This window comes from Nansenia antarctica, assembly GCF_963989245.1.
Source record: "Nansenia antarctica genome assembly, chromosome: 8".
Lineage (NCBI taxonomy): Eukaryota > Metazoa > Chordata > Actinopteri > Argentiniformes > Microstomatidae > Nansenia > Nansenia antarctica.
In genome coordinates this window covers 23,802,876-23,818,416 of record NC_137678.1, presented here as the reverse complement: position 1 = coordinate 23,818,416, position 15,541 = coordinate 23,802,876, and the positions used below count along the sequence as shown (strand labels likewise).

Below are 15,541 nucleotides of genomic sequence, written 5' to 3'. Positions count from 1 at the left end.
CATAAATGAAATTGAATTTATTACCCTAACCCTAAGAAACAATTTGTAAGTTCTGTAATTGTTCATAGAGAGAATTTGCAAATAAGGAGACTTCAATCATAATTGTAATGGTTTGGAGACACATGGCGATGCCATGGTAGTTTGTAGGAGGAAGAAAGCTCAGCCTGCTCTAGCCAGCAGGGTGTTTAACACTAGAACAGCCGTGCCTTTTTACCTACTAAAAGAGCCGCCTATCCTGATGGGATTTTGAAAATGTAAGGATACTGGGTGGTAGAACGCACATATCTAGGGAAAGTCATGTCCTGAAATTTGATCGAGTGCAAAGATATACAAATGTTTCTGTACTCATGGCTGTTCTAATATTAAATGTGTGCAGGTCCCAGACACAACCCTGATGGGTGAGAGGATGTCTTTAGAAATGACTGCAGTAAATACAGATAGTCCAGAAATAAATATATCATTTAAATATAGCATTTATTTTAACACATGAATTACAGACGTGTGTGTGTGTGTGTGTGTGTGTGTGTGTGTGTGTGTGTGTGTGTGTGTGTGTGTGTGTGTGTGTGTGTGTGGGTGTGGGTGTGGGTGTGTGGGTGTGTGTGTGTGTGTGTGTGGGTGTGTGTGTGGGTGTGTGTGGGTGTGTGTGTGTGGGATACAATCATCCACGCGTGAGTTTACACCAGGGCCAGTTTAGAGATTACACCAGGGCCAGAACTGTAGAGAAGGAAACACAGAAGGTTCACAATGACTCACATCAGCCCAGGTGATATCACAATGTATCTATCATGTCAGACAAAACACTGATACAACACCGTATAAGATGTTACTATATGCTACAATTAAATAATCCAGGTGACTTCAAACAGAGGACTACATACCCCTTATAGCCTCCTGGGCGAAGTACTTGACATCCTTGTCTGTGTCTGTGGCCAGTTTCTCCAGCACTGGTTTCACCTCTGTCTGCAGGGCACTGATGACAAACAAACAGTTATCAGTGGGTGTGACCATTCCTCAGTCCATGCATCACTGCATTGTATTTGACACATTCTGCCTCCACCAGCCTCCCCTGACCCCCACTAGGCTTGGGTGGTTTTACAGTTAAACCGTAAACCTCGCTTCAAAAAATAGTTTTTGGTCAATGTCATAAATTGCTATATATAATAAACACCTTAATGTGTGTTTATCCAGCAACACTGTCTGTGTGGTTTAAGATGCCATGAAAGTGACAGAACTTCCCCCCCTCCTTCCCTCCTCTTCCTCTTCCATCCACATGACTTCCGCTCAGACCGTATCACGCGTGTTTACAACGGTCCACAAACGTAACTTCTAGGCTACATTCTGTATGCTGTAATTCTCGCTGATCTTCAAGTGACATTGGATTACTATTTTGTCCTATTGATTTTTCTTTAAACTTTTTACACCCGAGGACCTAACAACCGGTGAACTATACCAAACTTGAAGCAATGGAGACGGACAATGTGATTTAACACAGGTGTGTGACATGATAGAACAGCAGAACAGAAAAGAGCTGTTGGAACAACATTTACATTTACATTTTTGGCATTTAGCAGACACCTTATTCCAAAGCGACTTACAATCAATACATTTGAATACTAAGCATGTGAATCAGCAGTCCACCATTTGTTGCAGGAAGAGTACTCTAGCTCGGGCCCGGGGCCACTGATAGAAGGAAAAACCTTCTCCCTATTATCGCCTTCTACTAAAACCTTTTTTATTTTTATTATTTTAATTTTAATTAAATTTTATTACTGGAGAAACTGAGAAACAGTACAAGGGGGGCGATAGAAGTTCTTAGGGACACAGTAGAGGGGAAAGCGGGTGTCTTTAGGAGACAACAATAGCTTTATATAGCAATATAGCTTTATATAGCAATATAGCTTTATATAGCTTTATATAGCTATATATAGCAGTATAGCTTCATATAGCAGTATAGCTTCATATAGCAGTATAGCTTTATATAGCAATACCGGTGACGCTTTCTAACGATAATGACCGAGGCAAACAACAAGACTTTACCGTGCGTGCCCAGACCGTTACGTGCCCTGCTGAAGCCTGCAGCACAAAACATGCTTGTTTCTGTCCAAAAACCTAGAATAGGCTTGAAGAACGGCCTAATGTTGTAGGATGCTCTTTTATGCCCATTTTCGTTACAGCCATTTTTGTTATTTATTGTTATTATTTGATAAGCCTACTGGATGCTAGAGGCACATTTTTGTTGTTGTGTGAAAATCAAAATGATCGTCATGACACCCTAAGCCGAAACCGAAACCCTGAACCGCAAATTGCAGTATTATTTGGGGACGGTTTAACGGGTATTAAAAGTTGGAAAGCGTCCAAGTCTAACACCCACACAGCCCAGCGCACACACACAGCTAGTTCAGTTGCTCAGTAGTATACACAGCTAATCCAGTTTCTCGCTGAGAGCATACTAGTTAATCAAGTTTCTCACACAGCCCTTTTCCCACACTCCTGCATGCCATGGTGGATTAGGAGAGTGAAGCATGCGTTAGCCATGGGGAGCGCTGTACTCATGTGTCTATGGCTGGGTCAGACTAGGAGGGAGGGCTTTTTGGTGAATCCCATAAGCATGCTGCTGTTGAGGTGTGTGTGGAGGTGGTTAAAGGATGTGTTCAGTGGTCTAACTGAGAACATACTTGCTCTCCAAGACTGGTCCGATCTTCTGGAGGGACTTGGCCACGCTGAAGCGCACGTTGGCCACCTGGTCGTTGGACATCTTCAGGACGATAGGCAGCATCTGCTTGGTGGTGATGTCCTGACCACACACCTCTGACAGGGCCTGAAGAGGGACACCAGGGAAACATGGTTAATAACCAGGTTATGACGCATTATATAATACTCCCTGAGAGAGGACATGAGGTGGTCACAAACACAAGAACACAGATAGTACTCCTGCAGGACAACTGGTAGACACTTGTCATGACATTTATTATGTTGACAAGTTTTTCTATAAATGTCATCATTTTATAAAAAAGTATCTTCCTATTTTGCTTTCCATGAAAAAGTATTTGATCAGTTAATGCCTGAAATGTGAACAAACAAAGTGAGTCAAATAGAGAATAGAGACACTCAGTATGAATCAGCAGGTGCTTGTAGACAAGCGGCAGGCCTCACGTTGATGCAGAGGAGCGTGGTCATCCTGTGATGGTAGTTGGGGTAGTTGGCCATGCCCACCACCTTGGGCACGATGGTGTTCTGAGCCCACTCTGCCCCAAACTTCTCCACCAGCTTCCTCAGGTTACAGGTGGCAGCCACACGGATGGCATACACTGGCATCAGCAAACAGATACTTTAATATTCATTTTGTACACCAACAACAACAACCTTTAAATAAATGGAGCGGTTTTGCCCAAATAGACAATCTCTTCAATGAGAATCCCATGACCTCAAGTTAGTAAAAGCAATGTTTCATGGAATATTTCTATTATTATTAAGTACTTTTTTCTGAGTGGGGCAATGATATTTTTCATTTATAGTGAAGACAGACAGGAAAGTAAAGAAGGGAGATAGGGAATGTCAGCAGGGCATGGGCCGGATTCAAACCCATGCCGACATGGGCATGTGTCACTGTAGACCGCGGTGCTAGACCACTGGACCACCCCAGGCCACACGGAATATTTATATTTCTGTCATCATGTATAGGAGGCTGCTGATAGCTGTACTCTCTAAATCAGCTTATCTGTGACATAACATCAGAAGCCACAGACCAGATCTCAGATCTCATATTCAACACAATAGCTGATGGCCTGGTGGTCTAAAGTCTTAACCTTCATCAATCAGGGCAAACACTGTACAGCAAAGAGCAGGGATTCTTTCTGCAAATATAGACTAATGAGAGAAAGAGTGTGTGTGTGTGTGTGTGTGTGTGTGTGTGTCTCACCCCCGACCTCTGTAGTCCCGTCGGCTCACTGCAGGACTTATGTAAGGAGAGCACAGACACACAGGAACATTCCAATGATGTAACCTAGCTAGCCCTTTGTCCTAAAACATTCACTGTGTTCTGTGTGTGTGACAATGCTCTAGGTTGTTATAATAATATGGTGTGCTAGTACATGAACAGCTTTCCGTTCGGTCCACATCTGTCATCATCGGGTGTGGGCCTGTAGCCAACACACGTCTAACCTGCCTAAACGCTCTGCAAGCAAGGAGAGAGCAGAATTGAAGAAGGGGGAGAGAGAGAGAGGCCCTTCTCATTCTCCGGCTGCTTCTCATCCCCCTGTCGTTGGCACAGCCATCACAGCCACGAGGCTAAGAGCTGCAGACCCACACGTCTGCCTTCTTCCCTCTACCTCCCTCCCACCGTCACAGAGGACATTATGGGACGTGGGAGAGGGACAGGCTAGAGCTGGGACAGAACTAAAACATATTGACTTGTCCTACAGGCTGGCCAGCTCATTATGTGAAGCACTGACAGATGCCTCTAGAAGAGACGGTTGGACAGACAGATGCCTCTAGAAGAGACGTGTGGACAGACAGATGCCTCTAGGAGAGACGGGTGGACAGACAGATGCCTCTAGGAGAGACGGGTGGACAGACAGATGCCTCTAGAAGAGACGGGAGGACAGACAGACAGACAGATGCCTCTAGGAGAGACGTGTGGACAGACAGAAGCCTCTAGAAGAAACGGGTGGACAGACAGATGCCTCTAGAAGAGACGGGAGGACAGGTGTCTTACCGTGATCGATAAGCCAGGCCATACACAGGGTGTTCAGCTTCTCATCAAAGAACTCCACTCCCTATGGAGACACAGGGAGCTCACCATCAACTCAAAATGCCACTCAGAAGGATGTATTAGTATGTGTGTGTATGGGGGTATAGACTGACCAGCTGGCCTGCCAACAGGGGCATGTACTCTATGATGGCGAGGCGGACCCTCCACTTGGCGTCCTCTGCCAGCTCTACGATGGCGGGCAGCAGAGACTGGGACAGCTGACGGATGCCAATCACCTCGTTGACACAGTCCAGGTTGGAGATGCTGTTGAGACGCACCTCTGGACACTGGGGACAGTAACAGGACAGTGTTTAGAGGAGCACAAAGTAGAACAACATTCAGCAACAGACAATAAGCATAGTTGTTTTGTTTCTCTCCCGTGGTCTGTTTCTTCCACCCTGATTCTAAAGAGCCAGATGATTTCATGACCATGTTCAGTAGCCAGACCCTCCATATCCATCTAGTTAACTAAATAGGACTGGACAGAGTTCCAACAGCTAGCTGAGAGAATACACCACCAGGACTCAAGTCATTCCACATTATATGTCACCAGAGGAGAAACAACCATCGGCTTCTGGTTATTTATTTTGCAAAGACGGCACCAGTCACCCACGTTAAAGATCGCTAGCTTTCCAGCCAACTTTGCCCTTTGGCTACCAAACATGGGCGGTAGGGAAAATAGTGTCAGACAGACACATAAATAATTGATCTAATTGATTTAAAATGTATATTAAATATGAATACAATTATTCATACTAAAACATTTTAGGATGATATAAATAGTATATATACCGTTCTACCCTACATCTGGTAGTACAATGTTAAAACCAGGTGGAGGGTTGAGCAGTAAATATGTTAAAACCAGGTGGAGGGTTGAGCAGTAAATATGTTAAAACCAGGTGGAGGGTTGAGCAGTAAATATGTTAAAACCAGGTGGAGGGTTGAGCAGTAAATGTGTTAAAACCAGGTGGAGGGTTGAGCAGTAAATATGTTAAAACCAGGTGGAGGGTTGAGCAGTAAATATGTTAAAACCAGGTGGAGGGTTGAGCAGTAAATATGTTAAAACCAGGTGGAGGGTTGAGCAGTAAATATGTTAAAACCAGGTGGAGGGTTGAGCAGTAAATATGTTAAAACCAGGTGGAGGGTTGAGCAGTAAATATGTTAAAACCAGGTGGAGGGTTGAGCAGTATCAATGTTAAAACCAGGTGGAGGGTTGAGCAGTATCAATGTTAAAACCAGGGGGGTATTCCATCAACACCAGCAAAGGACAAGCCAGGCTTATTTTGATATGTCTCACAAGAAAATCCAAATAAGGCTTTTAATTAATTAAAATAAATAATCTTTTATAAATGTCAGGAAACTTATCAAAACAAGCCTGGATTGTCCTTGAGCGACATTGATGGTATACCCTCCAGGTTAACAGCATTAGTCTCAGTTCATGAGGACAATCTGATCTGCCAGGTCAGGCAAGAACAGACAGCGTGTCATGTATCCCACAGTTGGCAGGCCTCCAGCTACTCCGAGGTTTTTCCTCCATACAAACACACACCAGCCATTGACAATCCACCTTTACTTGGTCTATGAGCTGGGAGCAGGAAGAGAGAGAGAAGGCAGGTGAGGGCCAGGTAGGGTACCTCGTCTTTGAGCTGGGCAAGGAACAGAGGCAGGAGGTGTTCCACGGTGTTGTCCTTCCCCAGGATGGTGGACAGGCCCATGATGACCGAGGCCAGGGCTGACTTCACATGCTGGTTAGTGTCAGACACCAGCTCCTGGAGGGAGGGACAGAGGGGGAGGGAGATGTCAGACTACACCCATCATCAACATCACATTTATGCTCTTTCAGGATCCTTGGGGGCAAAGCTGTTATATTTGGAACTGATAGTGGAGATCCAAATAAACAAAATCAAATCGGCAGGGTGGACAACATTGGATATCATCTTTTCCAACCAGGGGGTGTTTCAGACGTGATGCAATAGTCGCTGCAGAAATGGTTACTGTCAGGAGAAAAGGGGGATCGAGGACCAATTTGAGGACCAAGTGTTTCATTTGGGAAACGTTGAGGTTTCAGGTCATGTGTCAGCAAGCTGCCTGCATGGCCTTTCTGTTGTTGGCACATCCAGCAGAAACAAGGTCTGTGGTGACATTAATCAGTTCTGTTTACACAAGCAGACGCTCTACACTGCTCATAAACAACGCCATGGAAGATGAAAATACAACAGTGCCCTCTGCTGGCTAAAGGCTTTAGGGAGCTGCTACACTGACGTCATCACAGGCTCCAGCTCAGTAGTCTGACAGTGGCCGCATCGTTTTCATATGCACCGAGCAGACGTAACCGAAGGCATACGCCATGCTGCTTTCACTCACACTGAGTTTTCAGATCAGTGCAGATGAAGGACAGGGGATTAGAGGTCAAGTTAGCTTATCGGGGTGCGGCCATGGGCTCTACCTACAATGGACACGTTCATGGCTATGACAGGCTGAGAGAAAGCATTTACAGGGTTATGCTAACCAACAGGCTGAGAGGAGAGTGACCCACCAGGGTCTAGAAACACAGCTGATATTGGCCTCCATCAACAGAGAATCTGTTCAACTCGAGTGTGTCAGTCATCAAACACACATGACTGGCCGCCTCTAGCTAGAGAAATCTAAACAGATGAAAGTACAGTGGTTCGTCTCTTTATGACTCATGGTTGTCTAAAGTTAGTTTGTACCTTGACACAAGGCAGAATGTGAGTCATGATGATGGTCTCTCTGCTGTCTTCTGGTAGATTCTCACAGAACTCTGGGGGGCAGAAGCAAGTTTGGGTTAGTTCACACTGCAAAGCTGTCTGGATGTTAGAGGACTCATTGCAGCAGGGCATCTATTCTATAGTCAGTACTTCACATTACCTGTCTGTTTTCGTTAGTTTCCTTTATTTTCTTCCTGCACCTACAGCACCTAATTGGATCATCTATTGAACTGTAGCTAGACTCACCCTTGACTTTGTTGGCAGCAGCTGCCCTGACCTGTGCCTTACAGTCCTTCAGAAGGTTCTGGAAGGCTGGCACCAAGTCGTTCTTGGTGATCTCTGGACCAACCGATTTCTGAATCTGTAACATCACAGTAACACATCAATTAACATACAAACTGTGTGCAAAGCAAGCGTGCAAGGGAGGGGGGGGTGTTAAATTAGTGTACAAAGCTGTTTGTTCAAATGTTCATTAAAGCATCAAATATTCTGTATGTAGAAGAAATCTCCTCCTAACCTCAGATAACTTGTCTGCCACCATGTAGCGGACCCTCCAGGACTTGTCCTCTGCCGCCTGGCGAAGGGTTGGCATCACCAGGGTTTCCAGGTCTTCCTGGGGCAGCAGGGTGGCGAAGCTAACACACACCTCCACCGCTAGCAGGCGGACAGATTTCTAACATAGAGGACCATTGGGATTATCTTAATCTCATGTCATTTCTCTTAGCGATAATTCCAGTAATGTATCCGTCCAGTGTCACGCTAACTAATTACCTGCTCATTTGAGGCGAACACAGTGAAAAGAGAGATGATGATACCCTTGACGTAGTCCACCTCCAGAACCTTGGCGAAATCTGTGCGGGTCCGCTCCCGCAGAGCCAGGGCAATGGTGGACAGCTTCTTGATGCTATTCAGTTGTGTCTATGATGAAAGACATTTTGGGGTCAAATTCACTTGGAATGTCCAGGTACCAGAAGATGTTCCATCAGAAAGACTAATATATATATACACTCACCGGCCACTTTATTAGGTACACCTTAGGTGCACCAATTATCAGAATGGGGAAACGGTGATTTAATTTAGTTTGAACGTGGTACGGGTGTTGGTGCCAGACGGGCTCGTTTGAGTATTTCAGAAAGTGCTGATCTACTGGGATCTTCCTGCACAACCATCTCTAGGGTTTACAGAGAATGGCCCGAAAAAGAAAAAAGATAAAATATCCAGTGAGCGGCAGGTCTCTGGGTGAAAACGCCTTGTTGGTGGCAGAGGTTCGAGGAGAACTGCCAGATTGGTTGGAGCTGATAGAATGGCATCAGCAACTCAACTTAACCACTTGTTACAACCTGTTACAGGGTATGGAGGAGAGCACCTCTGAACACACAGTTCGAACCTTGAAGCAGATGGGCTACAGCAACAGAAGACTCCTGTCAGCTAAGAAAGGTTAACTGGGGCTACAACTTGCACAGGCCCACCGAAAGTGGACAATAGAAGATTGGAACAACGTTGCCTGGTCTGATGAGTGCTGCAACATTCAGGTGGTAGGGTCAGAATTTGGCGTAAACAACAAGAAAGCCTGGATCTATCCTGCCTTGTATCAACGGTTCAGGCTGGTGGTGGTGGTGTCATGGTGTGGGGGATATTCTCTTGGCACACTTTGGGCCCTTAGTACCAATCGAGCATTGTAAACGCCACAGCCTACCTGTGTATTGTTGCTGACCATGTCCTTCCCTTTATGACCACAGTGTACCCGTCTTCTAATGACTACTTCCAGCGAGATAACACGCCATGTCACAAAGCTCATCACATCATCTCAAATGATGGTTTCTTGAACATGACAATGAGTTCACTCTACTCAAATGGCCTCCACAGTCACCAGATCTTAGCCCAATAGAGCACCTTTGGGATGCTATAATGTCAATATGGAGCACAATCTCTGAGGAACGTGTCCAGCGCCTTGTTGAAGCGATGCCACTAAGAATGAAGGCAGTTCTGAAGGCAAAGGGAGGTTCAACCCGGTCATAGCAAGGTGTACCTAATGATGGTGCATGTCGGATCAGCAAACACAAGCTTGTGTCGTCATTACATTGCATTTATCGCACAATGTACAGGCCTAGATGACCATATGTGTTCATGACAGTAGTGGGCAACAGATAGTTAGCTAGCTACACGACCAACATACACATTGCCAACCTGTTTAAGCATAAAGTATATATACTGTATATTAGGACAATATCAGACACAAGCTCATCCATGCTGAGGTAGACAGAGATGCAGGCAGCAACCCAGCCCAGCCAGCTGTCAGAATACATCCTACAACAAGCTAACTAACTAACTGATATCTTACATTTTAGAAGAGTGGCATTTCAGATGTTTGCCATTACAACATGAGAACTGGGTGTAGTTCAAATGTGTCCTGTCCATATATAAACAGCTAGCTCACAGAGTTAGCTAAATAAATACACTCATCCATCATTCCTAAGCCTTACTAGCAAGCTACTTGCTTACCCAGCTGGCGAAGGCGAAGAACTCCAGGGAAAGGCAGTTATACAGACTCCTCTTCAGGGCCCTCTGGAGACCACCTGTATCCAACACATTGGTGTTGCAGCTCTGGGAGGCTATTCTGGCATCCTGCAAAGAAATTCAAGCAGAAACTGTCCAAAAACTCACAAGTTCAATGGATGCAAGAATTGTGAAGGTGATATCAAAGAAGGGGTCCTATGTTAACATGTAACTTGACCTGTTAAGATGTTTTTGTTTGAAATAGCTTTTGATTTCAGTAAATATGACCTCCTAATATGACCTCCTAACCCTAAATTCATCAAATTACCATTTTTAGTTCTTTACAACCTATAAAATGTTTTGAAACTCTGTTGTGCATAATAATTTGGAACAGTGCATTTTGAGTTTTTTATTTTTTTAAAAAAATACTGTTATCATTGGGAGGTTTGTTCAATCAAATTTGAATTATACTCTAACGGTTGATGACTTGAAAAGTATACTGATTGTCATTTGCATCGACTATTTAGGAAAATCTGAGAAAAATATCATTTGCATAATAATTTGGAACGGGCTGTATAGCCATCTGCAAATATTTAGCTTTTTTCTGTTCTGATTTCTACAAAAACAATGAAATGTACCCCTCTCTCATGAGGCTCCATCTTCACTGGGCCTGTGAAATAAAGCAGAATACAAAATGTACAAAAAGCAGAATACAAAATGCCTCAATATTGGGTCTCAAAATAATTGATAAATGTATTCGACAATGACAATTCGTGACGTTAGAATTATACGGTTCTATCTCCATTTTTGTCAAAATTGAGTTTTTTACATAATCTGATCCATTAGGTGTTTATTAATGCCTGTGTTTTTTGAGTTAGTAATTAATAAAATACAAAGGTTCCATCTCACAAAACATAATGGAATGTAAAAACGTTGACGCTCAATATCTCTGAACTGCCCTAAACGGAGATAGAACCTTATCATTCTAAACGGAGATAGAACCTTATCATTCTAAACGGAGATAGAACCTTATCATTCTAAACGGAGATAGAACCTTATCATTCTAAACGGAGATAGAACCTTATCATTCTAAACGGAGATAGAACCTTATCATTCTAAAAGGAGATAGAACCTTATCATTCTAAACGGAGATAGAACCTTATCATTCTAAACGGAGATAGACTTATCATTCTAAGCTCACGAACTGCTCTTTAGGTTTAGTGGGCTGGGTAGAAATGGGTTGAATTTAACTCTTTCTGTCAATTATTAAAATGAGATTACTGAATTTGCCCATCATAATCTCTGCTGCCAACGAGCCTTAACATTCTAATGTTATTTCCATGGACATACCTTTATCTCCGGGACCATAACTGGCAGCCATTGTAATTTGTCTCCTATAGGGTACAATTTAGAGAAGATGTTTGGCATGTGCTGGGATTTAAACCATACATCATTTAAACCATTAAATGTGAAAATGTTGATCATTTTAGATCATTTCAACCGCTTTGAATAGACAGTTGGCAAAACATTCATGTACCTATGACGTTGTTGGACGGACGGACACACACACACACACACACACACACACACACACACACACACACACACACACACACACACGAAATACTGAGCTAATGAAAAACGAATTAGCCTCTAAGTAGATTAGCTACATTTCATGAATATACATTTGGGGGACTAACTAACTAGCTATAGCTAGCCAACTCGTGGCTAGCGCGATAACAACGAACGCTATTCTTGTCAGAGTTGACGCTGCTGGATAAATAATGTGTATCTTGAATTCGTAACTAGCTTTCTTACCTCAACTTTTATCCAAAGCCTCCGGGATTCAGAGTGCAGTATGTATCAAATGTATATGTATCAATTGATTAATTTAGAGGCCAGCACTGTGTTATTTTTTAAGACCGTTCTAACAGACCGTTATTTTTCTGAGATGAACGTTCTAGAGTCTTGGGTCGCGAGACCCGTTCCGAAAGCAGAACGGCGCGAAGAGTAAAGGCTGCGGTCGTACTTGCCCTTGTAAAATGAGGAACTATAGCATATTACCCCATTTAAATAAATAATAATGTAAAGAAACAGAACGTTTTATCCTTCTGTGGTGGTTCTCTCTGGGTCTTTCTCCCTGGCGCCAAAAGCAGAACAGCGCGAGTTCAATTCGGTTAAATTCAATCTCACAATATTGGAAAACAGCTATTGTGTATGTAATGTGTAATGTAATAGCAGGCACGCGGGAAGGAGGAGCTCCTTCTGCCTGCCGCTAGGGGGTGCTGCAGCACCCTCAGCACCCCCCTTCCCGCGTCCCTGTGTAATAGCCAATACAATTTAACTTGGGGGCTGCAGCTCCTAAATAGCCCCCTGATCTATTCATCTCTCATTCCATCAATCATTAAAGCCCTCGAAAATAATATGATTTCATTGATCCAAAACGTCTCAAAAAAAAGAAACCGCCTGAAGCCCAGCAGTGTGGAGAAGTTGTTATTTTTAAATAAAAATGAATAAATGAATAAAATGGTGTTGTTCCTAGTAACACAAGCACAACAACAACAAGCACAAACTGTCACCTGTCTCCACCCAGGTTAGCCGCCTGTCGTCCGGGGCTTCACCTGTTCTTCGGAAGCCCACTTCCACTGTTGCTTCTCTCAAACAGCACAGACACAACAACAAACCAGGGCCCCAGAAGAAGAAAAAGCCCCAGAGCACAAGTCCGTCCAAGCCAGGCCCCCGGCCGAGGAAGAGTACAGCTCAGCAGGCCATCCTGAGGCAGGCCTTCCTCACCTGCCAGTGGCCCACCAAGGAGGACTACACACTTTTGCAGGCGCAGACGGGTCTCACCCGCCATTACATAACCCACTGGTTCAGCGACACGCGCTACCACGTCAAGCACGGCCTCGACAGATGGATTAGGGAGGAGGATCGCTGTAAGGTTATAGCTGAGGTCAAAGAGAGGCAACAAAGGAAGTCAAAACAAAAGTGAAAAAGTCTAAACCTATTTCCGGTTTGTTATTTTGTTTTAATCTTCATTCACTTTATTGCCTCCAGACTCACATGTTCTTTCTCTTTTCTTTATGAATAAACAGTTTTTTCCTTGTTCTGCAACTATTTCTCCTCATTTATATTTTGTGAGCTGCATCATTGTCAACAGATGAACTACACAGATGAAATCATGTATATAAGAGAGTAGGAGATGAATGTAATTTAAAAATGCCATCTTTGTCCATCACACATTATATCATCACTGTGTTTAACATGGTACAATTGATAGAAAAAGATGATTATATACATCAAACATATTTGTATTCTAATTTGTACAACCAACTTTTCTACATTTTACATTATACACCAGCAGCATAATGTGTTAAGCTTATCATACTCATTGTACATATTATACTCATAGTATTCAAAATATTACTCGAACAGAAGGTTGCCACGATTGGCACAAGTACATGTTGTGATCAGCTCCACATCTTATCTTCTATTCTCATTAGACCTGATGAGTGATTAGCCAATCACAGAGGGTTAGGGTTAGGGTTAGACACTCCCCTAATTCCAGTACTCCATAGAGGCTGCCAGGACTCCGCCCCCTCGATGATCCGGCGAATCACAGAAGCAGCGCTGATCATAATATGACCAGCTGCTTGGAGGAGGGTGGAGGCAACACGGAGGGCTTCTCTGAGAGAGGAAGAACATGAGTGAATCAGTTGAATATACAGGCAGTAATTAGTAAAAAAAAAAATATATATATACCCCCCCCCCCCTTACACGCACAAAGTCACACCATATCCTCTGCTCACCTGACGATTTTCTTGGGCCCAAGGCATTTGAAGTCTGCACTGACTGAATACCAGCCCCTGAAGGTGGCCTTCACGCTCAGAGAACCAAAGAGGTCCTTGGGGTTCAGTCTGTACAGGTCAAAGGTCACACGTGCGATGTCTTTTCCTGTCCGGGGCTTGATCTGATCTTGGGGTTTGGAGTAAGCCTTTCCCTGAGGGTTTGGTTGAGAGAAACAAGGCTTTAGTTTAGACGGTAAGGCAGAGAATTCCATGTCGAGATCCTTATGGATCACACTTCTTTCTTTCTTTTTTTTCTTTATTTATCCAGGGAAAACTGAGACCAAGGTGTCTTTTGCTCCCTGTCTACACTATTAGTATGATTACAAAGCTACATTAAATATATATGAAATATACAACCCAATAAAATACAAAACATTAATCGTAAAACTCGTTAACACAGCGTGAGCTTAGAATTATAAGGTTCTATCTCAGTTTAGGGCAGTTCAGAGATATTGAGCGTCAAAGTTTTTACATTCCATTATGGTTTGTGAGATGGAACCTTTGTATTTCATGAATTACTAACTCAAAAATGTCAACATTTTAAAAAAAATAACACCACACATGCATTAATAAACACCTAATGGATCAGATTATGTACAAAACTAAATTTTGACAAAAATGGAGATAGAACCTTATAATTCTAACGTCACGACAGGCTAATGTACATGCACACTGAGATGCACAGATTAGGGATGAGACTACATTAGCAAAATACTCTAATATTGATACAGTATCGGGCCACAGACAACCTACAGCAGGGGGTCTCCATGTCTGGCAAGGCTCCAGGGCCATGAGGACAGTGTTGTCAGGCAGGGACATGAAGAAGTCCTCAGAGTCCACCTCAGTCCCGTCCTCCTCACACACCAGTAGTCCAGTCAATCTGTGGTTTAACCCAGGGGAAATTGCAATAGTAATCATTCAAGTTTTTTTGTGATCCCTAGGGACAACCAAATAACATATTAAAAGTCTTAGTCTTAATATTTATTGGATCAAGGTAAATTCAGGGGTCGAAAATGTGGTTTTTTGTGCCAGGCGTAACACAGCCAGTTAATAGGATAAAAAATGTAACTAATAGATATCACCATGAAACTTCCCCAGTTAATCACTTACATTAAGACTACTATTTTTTGTATTACAAGTTTTCTGAAATATTATGTTTAAATATGCAAATTAGGCATTATCTAATGAAATATGTGCTAATTTGCATAACATTCAAGATCAGAAATCTGAACATTGGATAAAGCCAGGTTAAAAATTCTTGTTTCATCTTGTTGTCATATTAGAGTCACGGTCCTCTATAACAGGGAATTTGGAATTTGGAACGTTCCATGGCCATCAATTGTTCAGATATTATGGTCAGCATTATCAGCAACATATTGTATGAAGTGCCCAGGTGTGAGTCCACGTACCTCAAGTTTCTCAGCTACTGCAGCACTTCTTTCATACATCGGTACCTCTGGATATGAACAGCCAAACCCAAGGTGATACAGACTGTCAACTAGAAATGTTGATGCAAAGTGGTGATGCATTTGTACACCAACCCCAAGCTGAAGTGGTGGAAGTAGAGCTCTTGGTCTGGTAGCTTGCATCATGGCTTGGCCGATGGAACAAACTTTTAATTCCTTTTCTTTCCCAACAAATAGTGTGCGCAGGAAGAGTTGCAGAGACTGTGGAACATATAGCAGTGTCTTTATCACTGATGACATTTCTAGACTTGT

At 43.2% G+C, this 15,541-nt stretch overlaps 2 protein-coding genes across 2 annotated transcripts; both read right to left on the bottom strand.

Annotated features, from left to right (window-relative positions):
* Positions 1 to 697: 697 nt before the first annotated feature.
* LOC308164045 (uncharacterized protein) lies at positions 698 to 9,196 on the bottom strand (the record flags this gene model as incomplete). The annotated part of the gene is made up of 12 exons (XM_080538207.1): positions 698 to 714; positions 879 to 970; positions 2,676 to 2,818; positions 3,154 to 3,308; positions 4,715 to 4,775; positions 4,864 to 5,037; positions 6,385 to 6,519; positions 7,462 to 7,532; positions 7,726 to 7,840; positions 7,997 to 8,152; positions 8,251 to 8,397; positions 9,176 to 9,196. 12 exons carry the CDS (start codon positions 9,194 to 9,196, stop codon positions 698 to 700), a joined length of 1,287 nt encoding a protein of 428 aa, XP_080394333.1.
* A 194-nt stretch (positions 9,197 to 9,390) lies between these two features.
* Positions 9,391 to 14,741, bottom strand: LOC308164044 (lipid transferase CIDEB-like; the record flags this gene model as incomplete). The annotated part of the gene is made up of 5 exons (XM_080538206.1): positions 9,391 to 9,447; positions 9,982 to 10,055; positions 13,547 to 13,662; positions 13,785 to 13,975; positions 14,577 to 14,741. The coding sequence occupies 5 exons, from the start codon at positions 14,739 to 14,741 to the stop codon at positions 9,391 to 9,393; spliced, it is 603 nt and encodes a 200-aa protein (XP_080394332.1).
* Positions 14,742 to 15,541: the final 800 nt, after the last annotated feature.